Here is a 23466-nt window from a genome sequence, read left to right as displayed (position 1 = left end):
ACAGCATTTAACTATTATCGATACCTAAATACTAGTCCTGTGAATGATTTCATTATTGAACTATGTACGAAAAATCTGCTCACCGTAATGGATGTCTCTTACCAGATTCTCCTGTGCAGGTCACAGGGACATGATGATAACTGCACCATCACACCCACAAGGTTTCAAGCCAGCCTAGTAGATCTCTGCTGTGTCTGTTTGAATTTGAATTCAGTAAGAGTTACACTATCAATTAGCACAGAGCCTAGATTGAGGCTTTAACCTTGGTTTACATAGGGCTAGGCTTAGTCCAGCTGAGAGCGCTGTACAACAGCGTGCAATTGCCTTGTCCCTGGAGCCGTCTGGGTAAGAACCACCTCTTCTGCTCAGCCTTCTTCTCAGCAGTAGCATGTTGTCCTTGTTGTACCAAGGCGATGCGAGAGGCAGTAGAATACAGTAGAATGGCAAAACAAAAGTGGGGGAAACAACAGGGAGGAGACAGGAATGTCATTCATGTCAACAAATAAATGAAGCATATGGAAACTGCATTTAAGGCATAAAGGGCATGTAAAAGAAGCTGATACAACCAGATGGCTAAGGAGTAAGGAGAGAGCAATTCCAGAAACTGTAAGGGAAATAGAGAACAGAAAAAGAAAATAAAGATTATGAGCTTCATATTGAATAGGGCAAATCCAAAGGGAATTTAACAGGAAAACTACAGCAGTAGTTATGAAAAACAAAAAAAAAAGTGAAAAAACAAGTCAGCAGAGGATAGAATTGAGCCAGGAATACGCCTTTCCCACCTGGGGAGAGATTTCGATGTTGTGGCGTCAGCATTAATGGTTTCAGATACTCCACTACTAAGGAGGATCTCATACAGAGATGGCAGTAAGGTCCAGGAGAGCAGAAGACAGAGACTGGCCAGGGTGGAAGGACAGCTTTGGGGATAAGTTACATGTTTAAGACCTTCAGAGCTGGGTTCAGGGCCTGGCTTCCTCAGACACCAAATAAAGCATTTCTCTTTTTTGTGCCTTCATCTTCTGTTAATAAAATTCAGATAAAAATATTTCTATTCTTTCTCTGTCTCATTTATGAAGACAGATGACGCTTAAGGACTGACTGACAGATACTGGTATGGTTCTAGCCAGCAATGAGGTCCTGATTTAGCTACAGACACAGCTGCAGACAACCAATAGAGCAAATATTACAGTACCTAGGACTGGAAGTGAAGTCCTAAAAATTAAAATATATGTATTTCTTGATAAATAAGTATAACACTCAAATTACTCAATTACGTACAATATTTACTCATTGTTTTGGATTTATCCACCTTCTTGTCAGCTGGTTTCAGAAATACAACCTTTAACAACACCACACAAGGGCTTCACAAAGTAAGAAGGAAATGCAAATTGGTTTTATCCTTTTGTGAAACAATCCATCCAAAGTTAATTAGAATAGGTTTGCTTTTACTTTGCAAAAATAATCCATAAGAAAGACTGATAGGCAGAGCAAACTGCACCTTGCACAAAGGTGGTAGGATTTAAGTGATTTTGAGCTATGCTCCCAGAACTCAGTTGCCTTCAGGCACCTATCTGGTCTTTCTTTGTGGATGGCATAATTAGGACTTGAGTGAAAACCCCAGTGGTGAAGCCTGATAAGAAGTTAATCTTCTGGGCACCACGTGGGCCAAGAGATGTGCCAAAAAGTCCAATTAGCAAAGGCTTCCCGTCCTAGGCTGTGCCACAGCATTGCTCAGCGCTGACAAACAGCCGCAGCGTCTGCTTCCGAGGTGCGCCAGTGCAGCAGTGCACGAGTCCCACATGCGTTACACGGGTAAGGAGCACAGCGCAAGCAAAGGGCACCACCTGCTCCTTGCATCCACTGTGCAAATGGCAGAAAAGCAGCTCTGTGATCCAAGATCATAACACTTCCCCACGCGACCTTCATATTCACAGCGGGACATGTAAATCCTACAGATTCACACACCCTCTCTAACAACAGGATTCAGGTTCGGTGCTTTCAGCCCCACTGGGGATAAACATAAGCTAAGTCATTTCTTACTGCATTTGGGAGTACCACAGAGGGCACTTGTCAGTAGGATCTGATCGTAGGCTGCTTGAACCCACTGACTGAGGCCAAGCAAGCAGAATATGGGTCAAATCCATGTCATCCCAATTTTAGACTGAGGCAGCCCAAGACCAGTACAGAACCCAAAAGCATTACAGCAAGCTCACCCCCCCTACAGCCATGTATGAGAAAAGCGAGAAAAGGATTACGTTTAATTTCCCATCACCTGTAAAGAAGAGAGGAGAAAGTTCTTGGCTGTTGGAAAAGCACTGCAGATCTGGAAAAGAGAGTGCTCAGCTGCTATTCTTTGCATGCCAGAGACCCTTTCTTTTATGGGAGGAAAGCACGTCCCTAGGAGCCAAAGGAATGCTGAGGCCCAGCATCCATGGACAAACATCCCTCTCCATCTAGGGATATCTAAGAGCAAATCCCCATTTCAAGAGGGATGCAGGACATGGAAACTGCTCCTGAGGAATTTGACTGGTGTCTCCAGAGCAAGCAACTGCGGTATGACTACAACGGAAGGAGTTAATAGACATTGAAATTGTTTTATTCAGTAGGTTTGCCAGAATTTACTTATTATTAAAGCTCATTAGTTGGAGACTGTCCTTGTACTCCATGTTCTTACCCAGTTGCTGCCTGCTGCCTGCTGAATAGACAGAGTGATGCTGAAGAGATTATTTCTAAGCCCTTCCCCCTTCCCTCTCCCCTCCTCTTCCAGGACCACACTGACAGTCCCAAGGGAAACAGAGGAGAGACAGGGAGAGGGCAGGATCCACCAGCTTTCACTCAGCATATTTCATCAGCAAGCCCCAGGAGTCCGGAAGAGGAGCTGCCACTTAGGACACTGTCTCCTTTGCAAAGGATCTATTAGTGCAACGTATATTCTATGAACACATACCAATATTTTCCCCTTCCAGGGAAGAAGGAGAGAAAGAGGAAAGAGACTGCGATCTCCAGAGGGCTATAGTGATTTTTCATGTAATCAATATCGTAAAATATCCCCAGGTCTTTCTGCTGGATTGTAACTCAGAGGACAGCTGATCAGTTTGCGGCATGTGTACTTCACCTGCGGGGAAGCCAGGCACCGGGCAGCAGCCCGTGGCGCGGTGGTAAGTAACTTCGGGGAAGTTTCCTTGCAGTTTTTGCAGTTCAATGACTTGGGGTAATAAATGCCTTTGAATCTTTAGAGATTAAGAACAAAACCAGGGGTTTGCTCCTGAAAGGGGGAAGTGAAGGGGGGGGGGTGTCCTTCAATTGCTTCCTCCCGACCCCCTGAGCCGATAAAATACTTTGCTTTCTGACTGTGTAACAAAGTTTTCTCCAGGGTGGGCAAATGTTCCCTGTATCTTCTCAGTAATTTGCAGTGACGTGAGACCGCGTTGATAAGAATAGTCATCGTTTATACAGCACTTTACCTCTTAAAGCATTTTACAAACATCTACTAGCTAATCCTTGCCATACCCCTGAGAGGCAGGCAAAACAGGCGTGCAGTGAAAGGAAGAGGGATTGCATTCGAGTTAAAGCAATTAAGAGCTTCACATCCAGCTGATGGCAGGTAATTGACCACTCTAACTCTAATAACTATTAAGCAGCTTAGTTGAGTTAGGGTGTATTTAAGGGTTTGTAGAAATAAGAAAGCAATGCGACGACCACCGGAAAATGCAATGATCTCACAATGACCAAGGTCTGCTCGGAGAAGAGACCGATCTGTTCACATTTGGATTTGCAGGCGTCCGACCCTTCACGATAATTATGAATGAGGCTTTAGCTCTCCTCTGTGTCTGTGTGTTGCCAGACAACCAATGGGGCTGCAAAGCAAATCGCGTTCACAGGCTGCAGATTTCAGGAAGAAGCATAGAGGTGACTTCTACTTACAAAAGAGGCACTTATTAATTTTGTGATTTAGGAAAGTAGCCTGAAACACCTTTTCTCTTGCAATAACCTCTACTATGTTTTCTCCTCCTTCCTCTATCTTTTGGCTGACAGATAACCCTGCTCTGATGCCATTTCGGCTGTCCCAGTGAGAACTCTTAGAGATGCCTATTCTCTCCGGAGGCAGTGACCAAGACTATAGTAACATTAGCTACACTTCTTGTAATTCCTTGAGCCACTTCTTTCCTGTCTCCGTTGAAACCCCTTCTGTCAAAGGGGTCCATTACCAAAGAGCCAGGAGGATTTACCATCCTGATCAAGTCTCTGCAGTCGATCTAAAGACAGAGGTCATGATAAATGTTGGAGGCATCAAGTACCTGCTACCTTGGAGTACTTTAGATGAATTTCCCATGACCAGACTGAGCAAACTTAAATTTTGCAGCAGCTACGAAGAAATAATTCAGCTGTGTGATGATTACGATGAAGACACCCATGAGTTCTTCTTTGACAGGAACCCCAATGCTTTTGGGATGATTGTCAGCTTTCTAGCAGCAGGGAAGCTGATGCTCTTAAGAGACATGTGTGCCTTGTCTTTTCAGGAGGAGCTGAGATACTGGGGGATTGAGGAATCCAACCTGGAGAACTGCTGCTTTCGAAAACTATTTCAAAAACTGCAGGAGTTGGCCGAGGTACGCAAAGAAGAGGAGCTTCGGAGGAGCAAAGAAGCTACGTGTGTCTTGGATGAGAAAACCAAATTTGGACAGTTTATGAACAGACTCAGAGATATGGTAGAAAATCCCCAGTCAGGACTCCCAGGCAAAGTCTTTGCTTGTCTCTCCATTCTCTTTGTGGCCACCACAGCTATAAGCCTTTGTGTTAGCACAATGCCAGACTTAAGAGCTGAAGAAGACAGGGTAAGTAAGTCCTTTTTAACTGGCCTAACTACAGAATTAAAAGAAATTTTCTGTCTTGCTAGGCATACATCATTAAAAAGATAAAAAAAGATACCGAAAATCCACAGTGATGAGGTTCAAAACTGTCGCTGGTAATGAAACAGTCTATAACAGAAAATGCAACAGTGGCTTAAATTAGTTCTATCATTTTCAAAGTGATATTCAATTAAGAATAATGTGAACAAAGTATTTTATTAATTGTTAGCTAAAATCCAGGAAAGACCTTCTGGACAGAACAGATATTGCAGCTCTTTAATACAGCATTGATTTTCCTTCTCAAGAAGCAGTTGCTAGTGTAAGTTATATTAACTTGTTAGCACTGAGAGTCTCAAACTGACATTGTGGAGTTTTCTCTTCAACATGCTTTACTCTCTAGTTACAAGCAATCTCTTGTTTGGACACATCAGCTAAAGAAATATTTTCCCCTGACATCTTTACTTTTAAAATAGCCAAGTATCTTCCCTCGTGATAGTACAGTCAAATCTTTAAAGAGGAAGAAATATTCATTAATTTTTATAATGTTATGTTACATTTCAATAGTTGCGTAAAGATTAAAGGATGAGAGACAGATGAAGTATTCTCGCAGATACTGATACTTAAAAGCTGCGCCTCTAAAAATCGTAATTCCATGCTAATAGAATTCTGTATTTGCCCACATATATATGTACGTATTGTAGGAGTAATGCCAAATACTAGCTGAACTGCTAACTGCATTTAAACCCTTTCCAAGTAAGTCATCCACATTAATTCAGGGCAAATAAATCAAGCCTGTATCATACATGAAGGATCTTCTCTACAACATTGTTGTGAATATTTCAGCATTTTAAAGATTTGTTATTCCAATAATAAAACAGAGGAAAGTAACAATCCAAAGTTATTTCAGATGTAGTAACGTCCAAATTAATCAAATAACCTTAACTAATCTTTTTATGAATCCTGCACTTCATTTCCAAACTGCCCTCCCAAGGGTTGAGGAAATCCAGGTCAAATAAACTCCCTGCCCCAACCACTACTATAAGACAAGACACTCCTCAGAGTATTGTATATTGATGAATAAAGTCATTTTTACGTTTATAGCACAGCATGGCGTGCACAATACAAAAACCTGTACATATTTTACTGCTCAAGCAGTAAGTCAAAGCAGCACAGCCATGGTGAAGATATGTCAGATATTTGATGTATTTGAATAAAACCAAGGACTGCACAGAAGGCTGAAATTTAAGATCATGCCTTGTTCCATTTAACCGCTTGAATATTAACTTACATTTGCGTACAAAGACTATTACCTTTCAGTAATAAGTCTGGTGCTCTTGCAGCCTTCCACAGCTATTACTTTTGGCAGGAAAAACTGTAACACTGTTCCAACGCTTCTTCCGAGGAAGTACTTTAAATATAGAACATCCTTCTTACAGCTAGATGTAAAAACATTACAAACTCTGCTCTAGCAAGTGCTTCCTACTAACTTTATTAATGGAAGTAGCCTGATGCATTTTATCTTAATTTCCCAACCACTGCAGAAAAAGCTTTTATAAATACTTTTCATGCAAAAGAACAAGCACATAATGTTTCAGAGCTCAGCAAGATGTAGTACGTTGTGTGTTTTAAAAATAATTAACCGTATGTTAGAAAGGGAAGCACGTTGGGGGTTATAAGTACATCTGGTAGCTGCAGTGTAGCTGCTGCTCCTGGATTTTGTATAAAATACAGATGAGATTTGCATATATATCAGTACTTTAAAAACAAACAAACTGGACTGAAACAAGCTCAAAAGATGGAATGCTTAAAGTGCAGAGGAGAGGATGCAGGATGAACTTGAGCAAATGACAACATTTGTCCAAATATTTGGAAATATTACATAATTTACCCTTACAGCACCAGCCTAATGCACTTTGTCATTGTGTCCCAGAAGCACAGAACAGACTATTAAAAGTCCTATTATTTGAATCATTTAAAATTATGCCAGAGAAAACACAGGGGAATATACGAGACAAAATACTCATGCCTTGTGGAAAAGCAGAGAATATGAACTACTAATAGTTTTTCCATCCCTAGGGATGGAAAATTCCCTAAATTCTTAGCCTGCAACACCTAAGATTTTCTTACTGGGATCTCAAAAGAGCATTTTAGCTAGAACTGGACAAATAACTCAGAGAACTTAACTGACTAAAAATACTACTTCTTGGTTGCGGCTGAGTCATACCCAGGCAAATTGCAACTCTACGTTGATTTGTAACTCAAAATTTTCACTGGCTGACCTCTGAAAGTGACTCCAAGATGGGGCCACATTTACCAGCAACCTGGGACAGGCATGCAGAATCTGAAATTTTGGCTCTTTGGGCTAAACATAAAGATCACATGATATCTGTTTGCTCAGTGACAAAATATATTCAAATTCCTTCAATAAAGTTTCTGAACAACCTGTAATTCCACACCTGAATTCAGAGATGCCCTATCCTGAGGTTTATTCATTTCTGAGTTAAAGCTTGGCAAAACCTCTATGCGTAGATGTGCTTACAAGTACTGCAAGGATCCGTTTTCCAGTGTAATTAACACTGGAAATTGAATTTAACCATTCTGAAATACAAATAAAAAGGCTTTACCTCTGCTGCATATGTATTACTCTAGGGTCCTTTTTCTCATCATCACAGCCACATTAAGAGAGTGAGAACTGGCTGGACTCCAGCTCAAGGAGAAGGATCAAAGTCAAAAAAACAAAAGGAAAAATAATACAAGGTGACTTCCACTTCACTCAGAGGCTTGGCTTATCCCACCCTGCAGGCACATGAAATCACTTCTCCTTTTAGCAGTGGCTACACCAGGTCTGCTTAGGAGGGAGAATAGCTGCCGGGGCAGGCAGAAGAGCAAACAGGAGTCCTCGCCATCCGAGGAAAAGTGAAAACTCCAGTCTCTGGGAGAGGGATGGCAAGGAGCCAAGGCAAGAGCATCCGCATCAGGGAAGCCGAGTCACCCTGGCAACCAGAGGGGAGGGAAGGAGCCATCTCCATAGGCAGCAGAAAAGGGAGGGAAGGGTTAGCTTAAAGGTAGGAATACAGCTGAAAGTAAAACAAAGAGCGAGTTATTATAATTGATACCGTGCACACACTCTAGAATATGTCAAATGACATTTAGGAATCTCCTCATTAGAGACATGGAAGAAAAACACAGATAGATGGGCAAACAATTTGGTAACTATATATCACATAAGCACCTGCTGTGAATCCCAACCCAGAGGGAACAGCCCCAGGGGAAGGAGGCCAAAAGTTCAGGAAAACTCTAGAGCAGTAAATGTATAGCTCTAGTGATCCCAAGTTTAAGTCTGACCACAAAACAGATGTACAAAAGGATTTATCATACATGATGCTAAGGAAAGAGGACTCATTAGTAACAAATTATGTTTTTTGGGCATAAAACAACTGAAATGTCACATCCTCCAGTGGCAATACCTCCTTATCTAGGATATTTGCATCTGTTCTTTATGGAGACCAAACTGTCTTCAGTAAGGAAGCAAATATAATATCACCAAAATGTAGTAATCAAGGCACATTATGTAGAGATAGAAAACAAGGCATATTTGGAGATGAGGAACTCTGTTTATTATTGATCTGAATGGGTAGCCTGAGAGAACTACAAATCTGAATCAGAGACCACGCATATAGGATAAGAAAGCTGAAGCGACAAAATCTACCAGTATTCCCCTCAAACGAAGGATTCCCACTAGCAGATTATCTCACTAGAGACAAGGCAAAAGTCCCATCAAAGTCCCCCGAAAGTCCCAGTCCTACATAAGAGTTACAGTCACGATCCAAGAGGTGTAACTGAAATAGTCATTGCTCAGCACATCTAACCCAAAGGAAAAATATAAAATATATATAATTATATCACAGAACTATGGAATAAAACCACCGCAGAAGAGCTTGGACAGGGAGACTGCTTTGAAGCACGCTTGGGGTTTTCTTTAGAAAGAGATATTTCTTTTAATGAGTCCCTAAAATTGGCACCCTCTAGAGAAATGACTCAGCAGAAAGGATACAGCAAGGTCTTTTCTTCAGGAAGGCAAGCAAATTAAAGTCAGGGGCGAAAAAGAAGAAAAAGAAACCCCAGACATTTCCATTCCCTGTCCCTCAGCACTGGTAACAACCAAATCATTTTCTCCCAGAGTAGACGGCTCCCAACAAACCACGCTTCCATGATGTCGTACGTAAGGGTGGTTTAAGAGAGAAGAAAATGTCTATTCTCTGTTCTCCCTCTCTTCTCTGGTTATCAGTGAGTGGTCAGACCTTGTTACTACTAATTTTTGTATTTGCTCTTAACTGATCTTGAGAAGCTTGTAACTACTTTATGTATTGTATATAACCTAATGAAACATAACCGACATAAGCTGCAATCAGTATTGTCAGAGCTAACGATTTCATCATGAAACTTAGAATATTCATTTTTTTAAAGCTCCCATTCCTGAGGTCATTTGATTATGTGAAAATCTAATTCCTTTTAAAAGAGTAAGTTTTTAGTCGCTGGTTGCACTGAGAATCCAGAAAACATGAACAGAGGAAAAGAACCCAGTACCAAATATATAGAACCAATTTTAAATGATTTTTTCATTCTACACTATTATTCTTGAGGCCCCAACTTACGTTTTTCGATGTTTGATGTTGCTGATGCTGTCTGTATGATACTAAACCCAGCATATTTGGCTTGTACACTAAATTGCCGAGAAACACATTTTCATTAAAAGTGGAGTAATTTTACTTTATAGGGGAAAAAACAATTTATTGGTCTTACTGTGAAGAGAAAGAAAATCAAACAAGGTATTTGTTTCATCAAGGTTACCATTGCCACAGCTAAATGCGTTAATTATAAAAATTCACATAGCCAGTTCAGTATGTATGCTTGCAAGAGGTATATCCTCAGTATTCAAGCTATTAAATCCATTACAAAAGCATTAGAACATAAAGCTCCAACCCTGCCCATAATCTGCAGCTAACATTAAATATCTCTAGTGAGATATTATTAAAGGAAAACCTAAGAACTTGGGAGTGGCTGGAGGAGATAATAATCCATGTGGAGAGTGTCAATGAGAGGAGTGTAAATCTTGTTCTGCTGCTCACGTAGCCTGCAAAGATAAGACTCTTCATCAAAGTGTAATTTGGCCAACTGTTAGAAGCAATCACCTTTGGTAAATTGAATATGACAGCCAGATTTTGACAGATACTGCTGGCTACCATTTTTATAGCTTTTAAATAAGGGGGTCTAAATATTGATCAAAAAAGAATTTTCTAGCTGATCAGCAGGGCAAAATGATTCCTGCTGAAAAATATCTTTTTCAATGACTAGTACAGAGTACTACTAATGAAGTGGGGCACTATTCAGAATATACCTGAAAAACAGGGGTATTTCACAGTAGCTTGGTGTTCAAACTTACCTTCTAACAGAAGCATACATCACACAAATAATGGCCCAGAATGACTTGCTCTATTGCAAAGAGATTAATGAAATCCTGACTTTCAGAAACACTTCTAATGCTCATTTAAAAATGTAAGACTATAAAGGCGTATGTGTACATGCCTATCTATAAATATATTGGTATATACATATGACTTGAAATTACTTGGAACAAAATAAAGCTGGATGTGCTTTGGTTTTATTGCATCTGCTCAGTACATTTTTCTGGGTTCTTATCAGGACACTTACTGCGGACACTCACTCTCCTAAATTATCTAGTCATCTAGTACAATTCTGATTTCTTCTAACCATTTTGATCAGCAATGAAAGTATTGCAGCATTTTGAAGTAGGAAAATGGTGTTTCACCGAAGCACCAAAAAACTCTCAGTCTACTAGGTGTACTCGGCACAGTAGAATCCAACCAACTTATTTGCTTCATGGATTGAATTAGTTAAATTAATAACAATTGAAGAAAGACATGAAATAAGAAGCCATAAAACAATAGAAATCAGAATATTCAAGCCTGGGACTTTGATATATATAGAAGTTATTGCTTTATGAGATCTGCCTTTTTTTGAGGTTTGCATATCCGTTCAGTAACGTCAAAAGCTTTGACCTTGAAATTGCACAATTATGTTAAGACTCTGATTTCACAGTTCCGCATTATTAGTAACAGTTTTCCAAGCATCCACAGAATTGCATATTTCAGCATTGAATCTAACATGTACAACATTGGTGAAGTTCACATTACTTAAGCCCTGCTCTACATAACCAAAGAGGGGCACCAGCGGGGGGTAGACGCTGCTGAACATCTGTGTCTCAGCTTACCCTCGCTGCCACAGAAAACAATTTTCTTTAGAAAGTCTGGACACTCCACTTCAGTGAGTAAATGGATTCTGCATGGTTTTCAAAAGCTGGCTCTGCCAGTACAAGGTCCAATGTTCAGAAAGCACAATTAGACATTATTAGTTTGCCTTATGTCCATCCAGTTTTGGCTGCATCCCAACAGCGCTACATCTCCTGGCTTTGCACGCTATCCTGGGGGGACACCCAGCTGTTCTAGCTGCTCTGCAACGGGCAGTCAATCAACTGCTATTCAATGTGCCAGCACATATGTTCCTCACTGGGAATCATGCTTTCTTTTCCCTTTTGCTGCTTTCAAGTTTGTAATACTTACAAAAGGAAAAAATCCTATTTACTTTCCTCACTTGACTCATCTCAAGGGGTTCAGCACAGATGATTGCTTAATAAACGCCTTCTTTGGGAAGATGGTATTTCCTCTGAGGAAGGCACTCTATCTTTGGAAAACGCTCTTTGAAATCAACGCATCCTCCAAGTTCGTAGCAATAATGCATGAAGTATTAAAAATAAACAACCACCCAAATTTGTATGTGTTTTAGAACTTCCTCTTTGAATATGATGAAAATCTTTGAGGACTCTTCAGTCTACTGCTGCAGACAAATTCACAATCTGGTATTTTAATTCTGAGCAAATCTAATTGCTAATTTCATTGCAGCATCAGGGCTATGAACTGCGTATGTTGTGATTATTTCCACAGTGTCAGCACCTCCTGTTAGCGCTAGTATTTTCCCTTATAACAGATTCAACTGTATTTGGGACCCTGCTGTACGCCCTGTACTATGCAGGTACAATAACAAGTAGTTTCTGCTCCAAAGACGTTACAATGCAGTGAGGAAAGAAGCAGAGAAGAAACAGTAACAAGGCAAATGGTTTGACCAGCAGCAAAACTGGAAATTGAAGGTCATCCTCCTAAGTCCCAGATAAATACCTTGTCATTTTGACTATATTGTTCTTCACAGTTACAAAGTGCAGTCTGTTAAATTTTACCGGAAAACCAAGAAAAAGATAATACTTCCACATCTTTCTCCTAACACAAACACTCTGGGGTCACCAATTGGTTTAAATCAAATTCAAATTCTTCAGACTGATTCTCACAGTGTTTGCAGAATAAGGACTGAAGCGTAAAAGTTAATTGAAATATTTTATTTTAGTTACACTTCTGCCCCAGAGGAGATAATTATGTGTTGGATACAGAGATAATAATTTCCTTCTATGTTCTTTCCAACGTCCACATTAATATAATCCCAATATTAGTTTAGTTTCCTCAAATGTACTAATTGTAGCAAATGTTTTCATAAGTCCAGGCTTCTTTCCCATAAAGCAAAGTGAGTGGGAAATCGTTCTGTGATCAGAATACGCAGCACTCCTTTAACAAGCTCATCATTCTGTAAATCGGGTTACGGTCTCTTTCTCAGCAGGCTGTAAACCTTTTGATTTTATTGCATCAGTCTGTAACTATAAATCCAAGTACTGAAGTGATCCGAAAACATAGGGTTTTCAAGTTCTCCCTAACCATCATTTGATTCAGCAGAGCATGGTTTAATTATTCAAATAATAGCGGCAATGCGGTCGCAGTGATTCAGCAGTACCTGCAGCACTGCAGCTGGATCCCACAGCTCCAGGTACGCAGGGAACACAGACCGGTACAACACTTACTAACCCAATCATCATTTTACAGCCAAGAGGGATTTCTCCCCTGCGTCTGTTCATTTCCCGCTGCGGACTGGGATAAGAACAGCCGGGACCCGGTTAGGTACCTCAGCTCCCTACACTGAGGTCTTGATCTGCCTCTCTCCTCCCTAACCACGCTCTAGACTTGTAGCCTCACCCCGTACACCCACCGCCTTGGATTTGTGGGCAGGCAAGAGCAAGAACTGAAGCTTGTTTTTCCACTATTACATTAGCTCGTATTTTTTTCCACAGAGGGAATTGCCCGAGGAGAAACTGTAGACCAGGATGCAGGGCCCATGTATAACCTTGAGAGAGGTGCAAAAGGCTGGAAAACAGCACCCTGCCCAGCAAATGTCAACCTTGGGCACAGAGAGGAAAATTCCTGCGAGTTTTGCTTCTAAATCCTCCACATAGAGGGCTGAATGTTTTTTCTCTGAGTGGGCCAAAAGGCCAGACTGCAAGAAGAGCAGTCTTGCTGAGATAAGCCTCTCTACGAAGCGTTGGATAGCACAAGCAGGCAGAAGGCAGGTCGATAGCCACAACGCAGACTGATCCCACCTGCTACCACTTCAGTGGACACTGGCCTCTGTCCACAAAAGCGTGTGGATCAGAGGGAAGGATCTGAGCAGCAACTGGCTGTACTTGAATGTGCCAAGCAAAATCTGGACCTGTCAGGGTAGGATTAGCAGATGTGAATTGTGACTTTGCATCAGCCACAGAGCCAGACATGTTTCTGGTGTGAAAGTTGATGTTCTGGCAGCCTATCCTTCAACTGCAGAGTGCTAAGCAGGTCCAGGTCCTGTGTTTAAGGAAACTCTCCTTTAGGACTCCAACAGGACTCTGAATCAAGAAGAGTCAAGCATATCGCTTTATGAGTTCCTTCCCTGTTTTGTTTTGAGGCTGTTTAGTATGGGTGACTGAACACCAAAACAGCCTTTACTCGGAAGCAATCACTACTGCACCTAGGGTGGATCTAGCTGGGAAGAGGTTTCAGATCCTTTCTGTCCATCGCTCATTTGGTTTATGATGATGAGCCAGCTGGTCTCCATAAATGTACCCTGGGAATAACGTGTTTGCATCCAGTGGTTCAATCATGACTTCTGGCTGGGTTCAAGGACTTTTATCAACTTGGCTTCATAAATCATATTAGTTGCCTTTCTCATAAGTATGCTGTATAAGCAGCATATAGACATATTGCTGATGTACATGTTGATTTCCACTCTAAAGCTCTGAAAATATTAATCTCTGTAGGGATGACCTGATTCTGAAATAATCCATATACTGATCTAGCAGTACGTATTAGCAAAGTGTTCTACAAGCATTGGTGCAACTTTCACCATTTAACTAGGACATAGATTATTTGACACAAGAAAAACTTAAAATCACTAACGTCATCATGAACAGTGTTAACTGGCAAGCATAGAAAGGAGATCATGAGAAATGCTGCAGGTTTGCCTGTCTTACATCTCAGACTCCACCCTATTTATCGATTGTGTGAAACCCCAAATTACACACCATGGAAAACAGGTTCAGATTGCTGCCAATGAACTTCCACTTAGAGTTAGTCACACCAAGGGCAGAAAGTTGGTACCTATCCAATTCCTATCCCAATACAGCCGCAGCACTGCACTTCCAATACATAATGGGAATAACAGGATTTCTTTCCCCATTTTTCCTCAGATTAAGAGGAACTTTGCATGCCTTCCTCTGATGTTTTCAGATAGTTTCAGTTCCCTTTTTTACACTCTGGAAATTGCTTAAAAAGGATTTGTTTGGAGTTTTTTGTTTTTAAGAATCAGTAACAAAACATGAAGAGTCCATGGCCACAATATAGAGCAGGTGGGGATATAATACCCCTTTTCAGAAAAGTGCCAAACTTCGCTAGCCTGCTGGTAAGTAGCCAGCCACCACCTTGCCATCAAAATTGTGCCACTGGTTTCCACGGTGCTCTGCAGAGGATTAGAGAGAACAGATCTGTTCCAGTTGATACTGGTGAGGGGACCAGAGGTAAAACCTGACACCCTTTCTATCAACGTGCAACACAGCCTTCAGCTGCTAACAGGCCAGACAGACTCAGGTTCAAATGCTCAGGATCCTCAAACAGTTTTATAAGAGGAGCATACCGAAGCGTGCGATTTGCAAAACATAGTTATCACTCTGTTTTATGTTTGCTTCAGCATTTATGGAAGAACACTATGGACTAAAGGGTGAATATCCACTGCAAAAGGTAAATCTTTGGCAGTAGGAAATTAATTGGCAGATCAGGTAATGATTCAGAACAAGTTTTCCAGAGCATATTTTAATTCTAAAGTGTCTTAGAGTGCAACCAAGTGGGACACATGGTCAGCACAGAAGCAGACCCTGAAGGCGTAAGAATAGCTCCTTGGTGTTCCAATCCAGTTATCTATAAATAATAAATTTTTTCCTTATCTAGAAAATGTAACAAAGTGAGTTACATCTGAAAACCAAGGTGGATAGACAAGATATATATTCCACAGGGGAAATCCTGATTCAGTCTCCCTGGGCATTGGTACAATTATTGATGCATGTAAAGATATTGTTTTCACTAGATGAGATTTATATCTCTTGTAAGATAGGTTAGTGCAGCATAACTCTGAAATCTGGTTTTGTTTATTATCCTAGATGTCATTATGCCGTAACTAATGTTTCTGGTAAACTAAGTGGGCACTTGGCCAGGAAATTTATCTTATTTATTTTATCTTGTGCATGGTACATATCTCAAGTTCATTTAGCTTGAATTCAGTTAGTGAATAAATTTCTCTTCTGTAAAGTCACCTGTGCAATTGAGGTCTGATATTAAGCCACCACACACTACCCTGGCCAGTCCTGACCTCGGAGATGCTGAATTCCTGAATCTCAGATCCTTTTGAAAAAGGTACTGCAAGAAAGCTGCTGTAACACTTACCAGAGTCACACAATTTCTCGTTATTAGAAATATTACATTCCAAGCATTGTCCCTACAGAGATCCAACTTGCTTAAACTTTTGTAAGGAGCGCACAATAAAAAGCAAAATTTATTGAATTCTTGATTATAAAAATATATAAATTTGACTATATTTCACCCACACTTTAAAACTGCAGTCCCAATCCCTTACACCTCAAAAAGGACAAGGGCCAGAGAAAGGCAAGGATGGAACGACTTCACGCAAGGGCTAAGGCAGGCAGAATTCCTCAGGATGGGAACAAGCTACGACAGCGGCTGCAACAGAGGTCTACAAAATCACAAACGGTAGGAAACGAGTAAATGCCAATCAAGCAACGAGCGTCCCTGCCAGTGACAGAGCTTAGGGCCGTCAGAGGGAACTAACAGGAACCTCGTCCAAAGCAAAGAGGTGAGTCTCCATGCAACAGGCAGCAGACAAAAGAATGGCCAAACTTTAGAGAAGAGCAATTCAGTTTGCCTGCACGAACACCACCTTCAGCTCAGGAAGCTCTGGAGTGGAAAATAGAAGCTGGGAGATTTGCCTTGGGCATTGTTTTCTCAGGCTTTTGGAACAGGGCACTGGGCTCACTGGACTCAGTACTGCCGTTCTTGTATGTTATTATGAGCCTATTTTTTCATATCTAAAGAGAAGTTAATAGAAGTATCCTAAAATGAGCAATTTTACTGTAACACTATAAACATTCCATCGCATAAAAGAACCCAGAAAATGAGCTATTGCCTTATACAGTGGAAGGCAATAATGAAAAGGAAGCATGAATTGATTATTATCTCTGGTGGTACAGAAGTTTGAAACAGCCACTTTGCTTCTTTGAGGTGGTTTATAGATTTAAGAAATCACTCAATATTTCAGGCATCAGGCTCAGTATATATCTTTTTACGTACAAAATATTGTTTCCTTCATTGCTGAGCCAAATACTCTTTTCATACGTAAGATCAATACCAGGAACTCATTTTATTACATTTATATCATACATTGCAGAATTTCAGCTAGAGACAAGTTCCATAAATCCTGACAAATTCTTGCATTGTTCAAAAGTAAATCTGCAGGATGAATAAAGTATAAAGAGTTAGATACTCGCTCACCACTGGCTTTGTGGTAAGTGTTCTCCCATCAGAGTCGATGATAGTTTGAGTACTGACTGACGCTACGGTAGTGTAAAACATGTCAGACGGTTTTGTTGAAAAAGCCCATACAAAATATGTTGTGGTCAGTTATAAATAAAACCTCATCTTCCCCTCACGTTCACAGTCAACACCATTATGGCTTGGAGCTTTTATAGGTTCCACTACACCATGGTACTTCGGGTGAAAAAATGCAGACGGGGGAGAAAGAAGTCAGTGACAAATTTGACTCAAAGATCTGAAAATAAAAGCTCAGAATTCCGCTCTATTTAATGGCGAGGTCAAGAGAGAGAGTTGTTTGGAGTGTTTTGTGTTGGCAGGCACTGATGGCTAGAATTTCCCAAATGTGTTTGCTTTTTTCAGAAATAGGAAATATATAAAAGTTGTTGCGGCACAGAAATTCCTTTATGGGCCATTTATGCAAAAAAGCCCTTTCATGGATCAGAGTATTTGGGCTCTAATTTGACAGTTCACTGAGAGCAATCTAACGGGAATTTAGTGACAACAGCAAATTCGAAATCTACCACTGACACAGAGGCATCCGTACTTTGGTAAGAACATAGTAGTTGAAGTCAGTATGTTATTCTGCCTGCTCTTTGGACAACAGTTGTAAGTGGAACATAAAGCATTCTGAGATCTAAAAATCATCAAAAATGCTGGGAGAAACAGAAATTGGCTTTGGTACTTAATATTTCCTCTTTTTCCTCCTTATTCCAATATTCACTGCTTTTGAACATCCTGTTCAAGAATCTTCAGAGACTGACGTTAGAGAGAGATATTCTATATAAACCATATCACATATATTACATAATATATACAAATATTCCTAATATATAAAACATTCACATACAAACTCACCAGATGAAATCTATCTCCCAATGTGAAATCAATAAGCATGTTCTCATAAAATACCACAGCGCCAGGGTCTTACACTCTTCTTCCAGACACTGGTGACAGAGAAATAAAGACAGGCAGAGAAAGAGGTTTGGAAGTTTCTGGCAGATGTCATATATGGACTGGCTAAATCATGGTACGCCTACGCTACGTAATGGAGTCAAACGGCCCTGCGGCGAGATGGCAGCCCAGCTGCATTATTTCTAGGGCTCGAGTTGGTCACCTCCGTACAGAACTACTGTCCTGCATGGATAAATCAGTTCCCTCTGAGAGAAACAGGGCTGGGTTTGCTGCACGCCTTCACGTAGTGTAGGTATGTCTGAAGCAAACACATCCTTCTTTTTCTGTCTCTTCCAAAAAAAATGAAGCACAGAATTCTCTGCATTAGTCACAGTGTCAGAAACTGTGATATTGTCACTCTTTTGTTTGCTGCAGCAGAAAAAGGGACTGCGGTTTGAATCATATGCAAACATTTCTGAAATGTCTTTTGCAAAGTACATTAAAAAGACAAAGTGTGCTAACAGGGGAGAACTCACTGTACTTTACATCCACAACTATGCATAAAGGAAAAATAAAATGTGCACAGTAACATTCCTGAAAAGTTTGATTTGAAGGATGCTCTTCTGAAAAATGAAATACACGTTTAGGAAGCTGACTGCACAAATTGCTTTCTCTAAATATAGATAACTTTCCATGGGGAATACTGAGGCAACCGTGGATGGCGAGAAGAAAAAAATCTCCCAACCAGTCCTTACAATGCTACACCTTGAAATTTCACCCTCAATTCAAAAGACACCCTAGATCTTAATGGTTAAAACTTCCAGCAAACAAAATTTATTTTCTTGTATTTTCCAAGGAAAGAATAGTGAAAGCCACATGATGATCTGAGAGCAATGTCACCTGTAAATGTCTAAAGGTAAATAAGTAACAGATGTACTGGAAATTCAGCCCAGTTAACAAAAAATAAGATGGGAACGATGAATAATTCACAGGCCACACCACTAGAGTGACCACAGGCAGGTCTGTGCAGAGTCCAGGCTGCACTGTACAAATAATTTACAACTCAGAAAAAGTGAACACTGCATAACACAACTGCTGATTGCAAGCAATCTCATCAAGCCAAGTCAGCAGCTCTGCAAACATCAATGCACTCTAGGCACTGCCATGGCAATGACTTCAAGAGGGGCTATAACCTGACCCTGTACGCCTAACTCTAGCAGGGCCAAGTCTTCATTACCTTTCGTGATGTTTACTTTAAGACATAAATGATGATCTTGACAGTCTACTGTTCAGAAAGAGGAAAAATCCCCAAATGGTGCTACAGAGCTAAATTGTTCTGAGGGTTAAGCAGGGTAAAACATATATGTAAGGGATATGTTACCACTTTACCTGGGGAATCTCAAATAGCCAACGATATAAACACTGCCTGTTACTCCCATGAATAGCAGTAATTCTATCACAAGGGACACTCTAAAAAACCAACATCGCATTGCAGTGCAGAGGGTAACTGAACACTGGTAGTAAGTTTAATTAGTAGGGGTATGTGTTTCCCGTGATGTTTTTAATCAATATTGCTTGTGAAATTTGGCTGAGAATGGATAACACTGTATGAGGAACTGTTCCTCTAAATTGCTTAATTTCAGAGACAGGCTATCAGGAAAGATGCATACAGTAGGCCTGACTTCCTTCTACAGAGGTTACAAAAAAGCCTTTCACGAACCAGGGGTCTGCAATTATTCCTGAATAACGCATGGCCACTCTGCTCTCCCAAAAGGAGGTTCTTTCTCTGCACAGATCCTCCTTCGTCATCCCTAGTTCTGCTTGATCTTCTGCAGTTGTGAACATCTCAGAGATGCAAGTCCCTGTTCAGCAAGAATACAAGGAGAAGACCCTTTAACCTTGCTAAGCCTTCATGTACCAAAGTTGTAGGTGGAAAGAGCTATTTGCTAAATATTAATTTTCAAGCAGCTTAAAAATCTAAAATGAAATTACTGCCTTCTACATTTGGGTTTTCTGGAATATGCAGTGACAACCCATATTCTGAGTCCAGCCTGGAATTTCAAAGGGTTGCCATACTAGTCAATCCCTTTCTCTGATTCCCAGTTATAGCCAAGATTTCTCATTTTCACCAAAAATTCAAACCCTGTACACTTCATATGCCAGTGTTTTGATAATGTGCTCAGCAAAGAAAAACACATAAGACTGCTTCAAAGTCAGCCGAAGTCCATGAAAGACTCCACTTCATTTGAACTGGTTTTGGATTAGAACTGCAATCCAAATATTTGCACCGATGCAAGAACTTAATGTAAATAGCAGCATGCCACTGTGAAAATATCATACAAGTACCTGTTAGGTGGAATTCTTCAATAAACTTATTCACAATGCTTAAAAAGAAAAAAACAGCGTTAGTCCAACCACAAGACCACGTTTCTTAAGAACATATTAAATCTCTGTACAGGAATGTATTTATCAATAGGATGGATAAGGTGTGTAAGAAAGCAGTGACACCAGTATTTAAAAACAATGTGTTCCTTTCAGGGGGAGGTATCCAACTGCTAAGCAGTATATGCTTGCTATTTCTTACCTTCTATAAGGCAAAAAACGGTGGCAGGACCTGGTTTGTCTTCTGCCAGTTGAAATCCAGTAAGCAGACACTTGTGCCTACGAAGGAGGCAACACGTACACCCCAGTCCCTGTAACCGATGTGTCCATTTGTCAGCTCGCTCTTTGGATAGATGTAACCTAGTGGCTGTCCCTCACAAACGGATAAAGCTCAATGTAGTCTCTTGCTTACCCAAATAATTATGAGTTAACTTACATTTGCCTCTTCGTTTCACTGGAACAGGCCAAAAGAAGTTTCATTTTTTAAGCTCAGCTCAGGAACATAAAAATTGTGAATCCAAGGTAGTTCAACTGAAGCAATTCCTTTGATAACAAAACCAAGAAAATACTGCTTGTAGCTGCAGGAGAGGATTCTTCAAGGCAAGTTTCACCTACTAGGTAGATATTTATTTTCCTTTAGATTAAAACATTTGCATGTACAGAAAGAAACATGATTTATATATGGCATAATTGAGCCAAGGATCCAGATGACTTAATGAATATCTCTGAACCACTTTTAATTGCACCAGAGTACACAGCATTTGTGAAAGCACCATGCATTGATCAGCACCAGAAGTTTACAGAGACATTCAAACATTAATCTTTCTTCTGAAGAGAAACAGATTTTTGTACAGGCTTATAAGCCAGTCAAGTTTAAATTAATTTCTGTTTGAGAGCAGAAAGTGGGACTTACTTGGGACTTACAGGCTGCATGCCAAGACTTTATACAGAGATGAGTTTCATTCATTTAGACTGGAAGAAGCAACATAATAAAAATAAGCAGGTGAATATATCTGTTCATTCAGATATTTCACATGCTCATTATCGTCTATACACCATTGAAAGATGGCTGCCATACGACTACCTGCTAGCTGGGATTTGTTCATTTCCGATACCAGTGACTCAAGCAGATACATATTGCTTCTTCCTTAGTGTTTTTGGATGCTGGTTCACAGACTGTTTTTTTATTTAATTCTCTTTCTATTTTGTGTCAGGGCGAGTGTTCCCAGAAGTGCTATTACATCTTCGTCATAGAGACCATCTGTGTGGCTTGGTTTTCCCTGGAGTTCTGCCTCCGATTCATTCAGGCAAGGAGCAAGTGTCAGTTCTTCAAAGGACCCCTAAATATCATTGACTTCTTGGCTATTTCACCTTATTACGTTTCCCTCATCTTCTCAGAGGATGACTCAAATGAGGAGGATGACAGGCCAAGCAGCAACACATATTTGGAAAAGGTTGGTCTGGTGCTACGGGTTTTACGTGCCTTGAGGATCCTGTATGTAATGCGCCTTGCCCGACACTCCTTGGGCTTGCAGACTTTGGGCCTCACAGTTCGGAGATGCACACGGGAATTTGGCCTGCTTTTACTCTTCTTATGCGTGGCTGTCACTCTGTTTTCTCCTTTGGTCTATCTCGCCGAGAATGAATCTGGGAAGGTGCTTGAATTTACAAGCATACCTGCTTCTTACTGGTGGGCTATCATTTCAATGACCACTGTGGGCTATGGAGATATGGTACCGCGGAGCGTCCCAGGCCAGATGGTGGCTCTGAGCAGCATCCTCAGTGGGATTCTCATCATGTCTTTTCCTGCAACATCAATATTCCACACTTTCTCCCATTCCTACTCGGAGTTGAGAAAAGAACATGAACGATTGCAGTCTCGGCTAAACAGAGTAAAAAATGCCAATCACTCTGGTGAAAGTGACACCTTCAATGAGACAGACAGCTTGATCCTGGAGGATCAAGCATCACCAATCAAATATATTTACACAGGGAACTAAGCCTGGTTGTAAAATGTTCCCAAGAACAGGAATAGAAATATACACATATGTATGTCAACATAATACACAAAGCAAAGCAGCAACATAGGTTATGATGCTAATTTTCTCTGCCAGCATAGGTATAATAAGCAGTCAAGCCAACGTGGCTAACTCCAACACATCATTATGGAGCTGGAGGTTTTGAGAACGTCAAGTCAGAGTTTATTCAATAATAAATATTCCTTCTTCTCTGTGACTAATAAGAATAAGCTTTGTCTCTGCCAGTCATGTATCTTGCTGAATACCTAATATTGAACGAGTAACAAACAAAACAGCTTCTGTTGGCACAAATACACTTGTTATTTTATTTGCCTTTGAGTTTCCAATGTTCTTGCAATTAACATCTTGAGCCAAGCATTAGAATGGATTCTTTCAGGGCTACGCACCCGTGTTGTTTATACAATGCTCATCCACCAGGCATACAGAAGAAGCCTCGATACAAATCTGAATTCTGTATCTAAAGCCACTAATAAGCTTAAAATAAAAGCACTGTATGTGAAAGCTTTCAAAGTTTGCCTGTAGCCAGACGATCAATCTAGAAATAACAAATGGCACTGCTATTGTATAAAATACATAGTGTTTGCAAGAAAACTTGCTTGAAATGCAGTTGCAATCTGCAAACTGTAAACATTTCATACTAGACAGCAAAAGTTTTCAAACTTCTTTTTCATATACTTATTTAAAATAATAACAAAGAATAAAAAAAAACAAGCTTATTGACCATATTAAAAAGAGTTGGTGTTATCTTTTTTACTGAATGGTGATGGCTTCTCTGGAAGAAAGATAAAAAATAGAGTTATTGAAAATGAGATGACAGCCCAGAAGTATCCAAAGGTATGAATAGTAAAGAATGAGGTGAATGATTGCCAGAGAGGCAGTGGGAGTGATTTCCTAACACAAATGGAAGATGTCCCTTTTGGGATATCCAAGAATAGCCATAAGAAAGCGACAGGACTACACAGAAGTCAACAATGCTACTTCATGGGATAGTCTATATGATCATTTACAGTTCGACCTTTCAGATGCTGTGAATGCAGTTAGTGAAAACGGATACCAAGACATGAAGGCCGGGTCTGTGCAAACACCTCTGTGTTTAGGGCCTGCGTCAGCTCACAGATCCTCGGTTTGTAAGCAGTCCCGTTGATACCCGCAGAACTTTGACATGCTGAATGTTGAGCATGTATTTAAGTGCTGAGATGAATTAAGACCTACATTACT

General features: G+C 40.4%; 1 protein-coding gene across 1 annotated transcript; it reads left to right on the top strand.

Moving 5' to 3' along the window:
• The first annotated feature begins 4085 nt into the window (after positions 1–4085).
• On the top strand, positions 4086–22948 carry KCNG4 (potassium voltage-gated channel modifier subfamily G member 4). The gene is made up of 2 exons (XM_075160729.1): positions 4086–4835; positions 21424–22948. The coding sequence occupies exons 1-2, from the start codon at positions 4086–4088 to the stop codon at positions 22207–22209; spliced, it is 1536 nt and encodes a 511-aa protein (XP_075016830.1). The 3' UTR covers positions 22210–22948.
• The last annotated feature ends 518 nt before the right edge of the window (positions 22949–23466 follow it).

This window comes from Calonectris borealis, chromosome 12 (assembly GCF_964195595.1).
Source record: "Calonectris borealis chromosome 12, bCalBor7.hap1.2, whole genome shotgun sequence".
In the NCBI taxonomy this organism is placed as follows: domain Eukaryota; kingdom Metazoa; phylum Chordata; class Aves; order Procellariiformes; family Procellariidae; genus Calonectris; species Calonectris borealis.
Note: the sequence above shows the minus strand (reverse complement) of the source record. Positions and strands in the feature narration are given on the sequence as shown.